This window comes from Hyaena hyaena, unplaced genomic scaffold, assembly GCF_003009895.1.
Source record: "Hyaena hyaena isolate Hyena2069 unplaced genomic scaffold, ASM300989v1 scaffold_63, whole genome shotgun sequence".
Lineage (NCBI taxonomy): Eukaryota > Metazoa > Chordata > Mammalia > Carnivora > Hyaenidae > Hyaena > Hyaena hyaena.
Window position 1 is genome coordinate 1,446,508 of NW_024080695.1, and position 8,837 is coordinate 1,455,344.

The 8,837-nt window shown below is 62.6% G+C and overlaps 1 protein-coding gene and 1 long non-coding RNA gene across 2 annotated transcripts in view; one reads left to right on the forward strand and one right to left on the reverse strand.

Moving 5' to 3' along the window:
- Positions 1 to 1,532, forward strand: part of HGFAC (HGF activator) — an 11,653-nt gene extending 10,121 nt beyond the window's left edge. Inside the window, exons 14-15 of the mRNA XM_039232108.1 lie at positions 149 to 297; positions 1,260 to 1,532. Coding sequence (XP_039088039.1) covers positions 149 to 297; positions 1,260 to 1,442 — 332 coding nt within the window. The 3' untranslated portion in view covers positions 1,443 to 1,532. The remainder of the gene's footprint in view (positions 1 to 148; positions 298 to 1,259) is intronic.
- A 2,808-nt stretch (positions 1,533 to 4,340) lies between these two features.
- LOC120231843 lies at positions 4,341 to 8,280 on the reverse strand. The gene is made up of 2 exons (XR_005528439.1): positions 8,162 to 8,280; positions 4,341 to 5,486 (listed from the first exon to the last, which is right to left on the reverse strand). It is a non-coding gene; the product is annotated as an uncharacterized LOC120231843 (long non-coding RNA).
- Positions 8,281 to 8,837: the final 557 nt, after the last annotated feature.

An 8,837-nucleotide genomic window follows, 5' to 3' on the forward strand; every position in this document is an offset into this window, starting at 1 on the left:
GGGGGGGGGGGGGGGGGGGGGGCGCCAGGATGAGAGGGAGTGGGGGCGGGGGGGGGCGCCAGGATGAGAGGGAGTGGGGGCGGGGGCGGTGCGCGGGCCGGCGCTGGGCCTGGGAGCCCGGCCCAGCCTGAGGGCACCCTGTCCGCAGACGAGCGTGGCTACTCCAGCTCCCTGCGGGAGGCGCTGGTCCCCCTGGTCGCAGACCACAAGTGCAGCAGCCCCGAGGTGTACGGGGCCGACGTCAGCCCCAACATGCTGTGTGCGGGCTACTTCGACTGCAAGTCCGACGCCTGCCAGGTGAGCCGGGGGCTCAAAACGCCACCCCCCCCAAGAAGCTCAGGGCTGAAAGGGACCTTGACCCGCAGAGCCAGCTGGTGAGCTGGGCAGAGAGTGCCCCTCCCAGTCCGTGGGCCGCGCCCCCAGGACGGGCACCCACGACCTCTGCAGGCTGTCCCTGTCCCAGACCCGGGAGAGGAGCCCCTCTCACGTGATGGGGACACGGAGGCCCAGGGAGGGGCGGGGTCTCAAAGCCGCGGGTGGGGCTCCACGTGACACCACAGGCCAACCCCCGCTTGGGACAGGGGGGCTCAGTCCGTCAGCCAGGCCCCAGAGCTGGCATTTAGCGAGGGCTCCACACGCACCAGCGTCTTTAGGCTACACGTCCACCCTGAGACGGAGGGACCGCTTTCCTTCCCACTTTATACACCGAGAAACTAAGGCTTGGAGAGGTCCCATCACCCTTCCCAGGTCACACAGCTCGGAAGTGGAGAGGGTGGGGGACTTGACACTGGACCACATGATCAGACAAGCACCTTTGGGGGCAGTCAAGGATGGCGTTCTGGAGGAGGGGGCCACGTGCACTTATTTTGAGGACTGAACAGGAGATTGCCAGGCGGCTAGGAGGGCATTTCAAGTGGGGGCGCGCGCCGGACCCAGGACACAGCGGCCACCTGGCCTGGGTAGAGGAGCACATCGCCGGTCGTGGGGCTGAGAGGGGTCCACAGTGCAGCTTTGGGAACGGGGACGGCTGGTCAGATGCTGTCACGGTGGCCCGGGAACGAGGGGACTTCGTGTCTAGGAGGGCGGGGAGGTGAGAGAGCCCCTCCACTCATCCCCGAAGTGGCAGGAGGTCCGAGGGGAGTCCTCACCACAGGCGGCTTCGGGGACCCCCTGGAGACATTCTCGGGGCTGGGGCGCGGGAGGCGGGCGCGGTAGCTCCTCTGCGCTGCCGCGGAGCTGGCCGGCCTGCTCTGCCACAGGGGGACTCGGGCGGGCCCCTGGCCTGTGAGAAGAACGGCCTGGCCTACCTGTACGGCATCGTCAGCTGGGGCGACGGCTGCGGGAAGCTTAACAAACCTGGCGTCTACACCCGTGTGGCCAATTACGTGGACTGGATCAACGACCGGATACGGCCCCCTAAGCGGCCTGCGGATCCCTCCTGACACAGCCCCACCCCTGGCTCCAGCGTCCCGCCTCCCCCCACACCCCATTCCCAGACTCAGGCAATAAAGATGTCTCCACGAGCCCGTCCACACTGCCCGTGCCTCTGCCCCGGCTCCGCCCTCCGTCCGGGGCCTTGACCCCAGGCCCACATAGATGGCGTGGCTTCGGCAGGAGGTCCTGGAGCCAGCGCCCCATCTTCCCTTCTCAGTGGAGCAGGGAGCCTGAGACCCCCCTCCCCCAGGAGGGTCCGGCCCTGAAGCCCGGGGGGGGGGGCAGGGCACCTAGTGTGGATAGAGCGGAGCCTGAGCTGACTGCACACCGCGTCCAGGCCACCCCCGGGCAGGTAGGGCCGGGCCCGGGCACCCCGCACTGTCCCAGGGCAGAGTCCAAGCCAATAGCTTGTGGGACGTTAAGACGACAGGTTATTCTGAAATACCTGCTGGCCTTCACTTTGCTTCAAGAGGGCAAGCTGGCTGTGGCTGCCCCCAGGAGGAGGGCCGGGACTACCTCTGAGAGAGACCAGCAGGCCCAGACACCGGGTGGGTCCAGGGCAGTGGGGTGCTGTTGCCGGGTACCTCCTGGAGCCAAACTGCTGCAGGCAGCTGGCCAGGATGCCCTGGGGAAGGACCCATAGGTGCCAGGAAGAGCCCAGGATTCCAGGCAGAGAGAGCGAGCAGCAGCTGCAAAGGTCCTGAGGCAGGGGGTGTGGCTTGTTTGAATCAAAATAAGGAAGTGAGGCAGGAGACCAGAGCAGGCAGGGATGGGGGCTGCTGTGGGCTGCAGCGAGGCACTGGGTGTGCCCTGGGGTCCCTGACCAGGCTTCGACAGGGTGGACACGTGAAGACATCTGTGGCCGGGGGAGAGGCCTATGGGGAGGGCAGGACGGGGAGCTGCCGCCGCACGCCCCGGTGCCCAGCAGCACAAGCCTCAGGCGCTCGGAGCCCTGCGCTCGGGGAGAGGCCCGGAGACGGCCCCACGTTCAGGGCATCGGAACCCACAGGGCGGGGTCCTCCATGCAGTCCCCGCCCACCTCTCCTGCTCCTCCTTGACCCCCAAAGCCTCTGTCTCCCCTGTCGTCCCGCAGCCCCCACCTTGGACCGGGTCTCGCCACCTCTCTCTGAAGTGACCAGGGCTTTCTGTATGTCACTGCCCCCTACCTCGGAGCCTCCCCTGATCCCTGTGGCCCGACCCCACCTACCTCCAGCCCCTCTTCTGTCCCCGCCCTGCCCTCCAGTCTGTGCTCTGGCCACGCTGGCCTCCCTCTGTCCACACGCCTGACCGGAGACCTCGCTCGTGCTGTTCCCACTGCTTCTAGAATGTTCTCTCCCATGCCGCCCCTCCCCCTTTCACTCAGTAGAGCTCAGGCTTACTCGTGGAGGCTGCCCCTGAGAGGCCAGGCTAGTGGGCCCTGCCCCAGTCATTATCCCCATCCTCAGTGTGCACGTGGGTGCAGGGGACATGGGCTTGGCCAGCCACCTCTGCTGTCAGTCTGCGTCAGGACCGTGTCGTGAGGCTGGACCGACACACCGGAACAAGGCAGCTTTGTCATCCTCCCATGATGGGGCCCCGGTGCTGAGCCGCTTGCTGACATCGGTTTGCCAGCATCTGTCCCCACATGGAGAGAGGAAGGCTCCCGGGACCCCCTTCCCTGGGGCTTCTTGCACAAGCTCTCACTTGCCCAAATGGGGTCCCAGGGCCACACGTAGCTGCAGAGGAGGCTGGGACAGCAGGGGACTGGGTTGTCATGACTGGATCAGACAAATCACGAAGGGCACGCACCGCCCCAAGCAAGACGAGAAGAGAGAGCCTGGTCCTGAGGCCTGGTCCCTCTCCCCACGGCGCCCATGCTGTGGGTGGGACTCAGAGCCCTCAAGCTGGCGGGAAGGCTCTGCCGCGGCCCCACCGGGTCAGCCCAGCCCAGGGCAGCAGCGTGTGGGGCCACCGCCACAGGAGTTGGAGGCATGGGGGACGTGGGGCCTCGGGCAGCCTGTGCTTAGCTTCGCCCCACCGTAACCCCAGCTCTTCTCCCCGTGGGTGTCGGGCGTGGATCTCCCGTTAGAGGTGACTCTCGGTTATCGACCGTCTAGCGCGAAGCCAGCCTCGCGTTCCTGGAAGGCACCGTGCTGAGTCAGGGTGTGAGCCAGCCTCTCCCGCTTGCTCTCCAGATGGGTGCTTACACCCCGCCTTCTCCACCTGGACGCTGGTGTCCATAGATGGCATCAAAGGGCTCCCGTGCCCACTGGGTGTTTCAGGACACTGGGGAGCCCCCGCGGCAGGTCAGAGGAGGGAGGACATGAGGTTGGGATACTGATTTTCCAGGCTCCCTCCTTTTGGGGTCGCCCAATGTTATAGGCTGAACTGTGTCCTCCTCACATTCACATGTTGAAGTCCTAACCCCCAGGAACTCAGAATGTGATCTTATTTGGAGGGAGGGTCTTTACAGAGGTGATCAAACAGGAGGTCACCAGGGTGGCCCTGCCCCAGCATGACTGGGCCCCTAGAAGGAGGGGAATGTGGACAGACACACACACAGAAGTGCCGCAGGGGAAGGTGGCCATCGATCTTGGACTCTGGGCTCCAGAACTGTGAGACCATCAATTTCTGCTGTTTCAGCCCCTGTCTGGCACCTCGTTCTGGGACCCCTAACGGACAGACACATCCAGATCCCTTGACTGAAGGTCACCACTCCTTTCAAAGTTGGGAATGACCGTCTCCTTTGTGGATCCGTGACCTCTTCCTCTGGCCTAGAGGTGGTATCCACCCCACCCCACCCCCGGCCCTGGGCCCTGGGCCACCAAGTTGCCCCTGGTGGCTCCCTCCAACACCACGTGTCCGATGGTCCTAATACTGTGCCAGCCCGTTGGGACTCTGCCTTACGTTTTACAAGCTTTTTTGGATTTACTCTTATTTTTTTAGGACTTTATTATGCTTCTGAGTGAGATCGGCCTTTCTTGACTCACAGAATGAGTTCAGGAGTATCCCTTCTTTTATCATTCCCGGGAGGACTCTGGAATGATCTATCTTTGAGAGTTTGGTAGAATCATCTAGGAAATTCCCTGGGCCCGGTGTTTCCTTTACAGGACGATGCTGGTTCAGTAGCTGCTGCCCTGAGGGTTCTGTTTCTTCTCGTACCAGTTGTAGGAGGTTGCACTTTTATGAAGTTATCTCTCTACATTGCACATTTGTTGCCGTGGGCTGCTGATGGTGTCTCCCGTCACTTGATCTCACACAGGCTGGAGCCCTCACTTTGAGCCGGCTGCATCCTGGCCTCCCGCACCGCGGTTGAGAAACGTGCTTTACGTCAGTTGTTCTTTCATAAACACCCTCCATCCTCTGGTGGCTTTTAGGACCCCCTTCTCTCTCAGTCGCTGTGGGGTCACCATGACATGTGCCCACGTAGGGCTCCTCCCTAGCTCCCACCTGGCTTGCTGTCTGTTAGACACCTTGCTCATCTTGGAGGTGGCTGGCACCCTGCCCGGTGGTGACTCAGGGATCCAGCCTCCTTGTATCTGGAGCTTCCGGTGTCCACCGGGGCTTGGAGTCCACCCCCAGACACTATAGCAGAATGCTTTTTCTGTGTCACCACTGACCTCGGAACCCAGGGTCCTGTTCCAACAGTCACGTGCTGAGCTCACCATTCTGTGGGCGGCTAACTGGGCGTGGGCGGGGCTGGCAACTTGGCGTGGGCGTGGCTGACCGGTTTTCTGGGCGGAGCTGGCTGGTTCTCTGGGCGGGGCTGGCCGGTTTTCTGGGCGGGGCTGGACGGTTCTCTGGGCGGGGCTGACCGGTTTTCTGGGCGGAGCTGGACGGTTCTCTGGGCGGGGCTGGCCGGTTTTCTGGGCGGAGCTGGCCGGTTCTCTGGGCGGGGCTGGTTGGTTCTCTGGGCGGGGCTGCCTCCTCACAGCTGGAGGCACCAGCTAGTCTTGGGCTGTTCTGCTCCTGGAAGTCAGCTGGCCCTTGGATCCCGCCATGGGGTGACGAGGCCACATGTCGCTCCTCATCCAGCAGGTCAGCCTGGACTTGATCACGTGGTGGAAGCCGGGCTACAAAAGAAAGGAGTGGATGTGAGCATTTCCTTTGTGCTTCATTTGTGAAGCCAGCCAGATTCCACGTGGACAGACAGACTCCACCCTCAGTGGGAGGAGGTATATGGTCACATTTCCAGGGTGCGGGTGCGGCAGGAAGAGTCACTGCAGCCATCTGTCCCAACGATCTCCCACGTTCTCTGTCCCAGCTCAGGCTGCCGCCAGCTAAGGCTTAGACAACAGGAACTTATTTCTCACCGTTTTGGAGGCTGAAGTCCTAGATTAAGGTCCCGCAGGGCAGGTTTCTGGTGAGGCCTCCCTTCCAGGCTGCAGACGGCCACTTTCCCACTGTGTGTGTGCTCTGAGAGAAGGGGTGTTTCTGTGTCTCTCCGTCTGCTAGGAAGGCCACAGTCCTGTGGGACTGGGACCCCCCCTTATGATCTCATTTAACCTTAACTGCCTCCTTAAAGACCGTATCTCCAAATACAACCATGTGTGGGGGTTTGGGCTTCAACCTAAGAGTTTTGGGGGACACGATTCAGCCTGTGACATGCCCCCTCACTGTGAGGTGAATGTAAAGTCTGGGAGATGGTGCCGGTGCCCTCGGCTGGGCCTGGAAGTGGGGCTCATCCCTTCTGCCCACACTCCACTGGCCAGGACCCCTTCGTATAGCCCCGCCTAACTGAGGGGCACTGAAAGACGAAAGGGGTGGGCAGACACAGGGCACCGTGTTTGCCCCTGTCAGGCGGTACTGAGCACCTGGAGATCCCAGATGAGGCAGCCCAGCCCTGGTCCTGGCCATCGCCATGATCATTCTCTGAGACCCTCACACAAGCCTCATGTAGGGGCTCATCATCGTAATATGAGTCAAGAAGAGGAAACTGAGACCAGAGAGGTCATGCGGTGGTTGGAGTTCATTTCGGTGATGAGTGGCAGGTGCAGAGTCTGGAGCCGGGTCCCGTGGCCTGAGTCTGTGGCAGTGGCAGTGGCTCTGGCTGTGATGTCCAGCAGCAGCACCCCCAGCCAAGTGGTCAGTCGGGAATACAGCTGTGGTTAATGGCCGTGGGGTTCTGGGGAGGGGTCGCCGGTGTGGCATCAGGTCTCAGGAAGGTGGCTGTGCTTCTCTACCGCCCTGCCTCCCATAGCTCCCACTGGCTCCCCAGCCTCTCCTGGGCTCTACTAGAGGCCTGAAGCTCTTCTGGCAAATTCCTTCCTGCTCCAGTGGCCAGGTGGTCAGTTTCCACCAGCAGCCGTGGCTGGAGCAGCTGGGGAAATGGTCTCAGTCCCCTGGGGCTGCTGTTTCTCACAGAGCTGCAGGCCAGGCACCGGGAGGGCCGGGTTCCAGCGATGACTGCTTCCGGGCTGCGGACGGCCACCTTCTCGCTGGGCACTCATGTAGCGGGGAGACCATCTCCTTGTGCCTCTTCTTACAAGGACGCTATGAGGACACCATAGATTCCCAACTTCCGATGAGCTTACTCTGGAAATACTGTGAGTCCAAATGCACTGCATACATCGTAACCTAGTGAACGGCGCAGTTCAGCCTGGCCTGCCTTTCAGGGGACACACACGTCAGCCCACAGCGGGGCAGAATCGTCAGCAAAGTCTCTTATAACAGTGTGGACCGTCTCACGTGTCTCATTGAAAGTGAAAACCGAATGGTTCCATGGTGTAGATGGCTGTCAGTGCACCGATTGCTCCCCCTGTGACTGGGTGGCTGGCCAGGAGCGGCTGGCTGGGGGCCACCGGCCTCACAGACCGTGCACCACAGGTCGCTAGCTCGGGAAAAGATCCAAAATCAAAATCTGAAGTACAGCTTCTATTGGATGTGTATTGCCTTCCCACTGCCCTAAAGGTGAAAAATCATAAGTCGAACCTTCTATCACTGGGTCATGTAGGCTCTACCCTCATGACCTAATCATGTCCCAAAGGCCCGACCTCCTAACTCCATCCCACTGAGCGGGGTGGGGGTTTGATCCTCAACACGTGAATCTGGAGGGACACAAACGTTTGGACCACAGCAGGAACTGAGGAGCAGAGAGGCCCAAGGTGTGGGAGCAGGAGCCGGCCGGAAGCTCTCCCACCCGTGCAGCCGGGCAGCCACGTGGAGGGGGGACTGTCTGCCCGCATTTTCCGGGGCCGCTGCGGGAGCAGGTGCAGCTGCCAGGCGTGGCAGGAGCCTGGGTCGCGGCCAGCGCTTGGGAATGTGGCAGCGCACTGCCCCTCCCTGCAGGGATGACCGCATGCCAGGCGCCTGGGGCGGCGGATGTGTCGCTGGCCACAGCCCCCAGCCGCCATCCGGCTCCGTGCCGGCTGTCCCACACCGGCCCCTGGGGGCGTGAGATGTGTGGGGGCATGAATGGGGCTCTGTGGCTAGGCAACTGCTCCGCAGAGGGCGGCTGGCAGCTGCACAGGTGACGTGGGGGTGGGGGAGCGGGGGACTGGGTGGGGGAGGGTGGAAACAGAGCTGCCTCGGGGCCTGGTGTGACCCTGCTCGGCCTCAGGCCCCAGCCAGCCCCCCCCCCCCAGCATCACATTCAAGCCTGTGGCCCACCGGAGACTCACCCTCTGCCAGGTCCCCAGGGACAGTGGGGAGGGTGTGTCCAAAGGGGGTGAGCCTGGTCCTCTGCGCCCAGCATCCGAGCCAGGGCTCTGCCAGCCCCTCCCCCCCGGTGCCCCCATCCTCTGCTGACCTTGTCAGTCATGGCCTGAGACCCTCTGGCGATGCCCCGACATTAGATCCTCCTCAGTGAGAGGCGGGGCCCAGTGCGAAGGGCCCGGATGGGGTGAAGACTCATGTCCGTGCTCCACAAACGTCAGCCCTCCTGCCCGCGCAGATTGTGAGTTAATAGAACGCTGTTCATTCCTCACGCTGAGTAGGGCACTCCGCGTGTCCTCGCCCTCCCAGGGCACGGCCCCTCCCCTCTGCCGCTGTCCCTCGTCCTGTGATGCTCCTGGAGGCATGGGCATCGGAAGCCATCTTAGAAATGGGGGCAGATGTCCAAAGTGTAGGCCTGTGGGGCCCCCAAAACCACCTGGGCTCCGGAAGAACCAGGGGCCGCTGGACCGGGTCTACAGGGTGGAGGAAGAAAAATGCGGAAGCTCAGAGCCCCCCACCTGCTGCTGTGAAGGGGGCTCCTGTGGGTCTTCCACAGAGCAGCAGGGCCGGTGTGGGGGAGACCATACACAGACACCTGGGCGTCCCCCGCACTGGGGTCCACACTGCCCCTGACATGAATGGACTCTCCCTCCACTACCCTGCCTGGGAGAGAGGAGGGGGCTGGAGGGCCGGGGTAGCCCAGGTCAGTGGGTTTTCAGGGGTGTCTGGTGACAGCCTTGGGGCGGTGGGAGGGGCAGGTACCAGAGAGC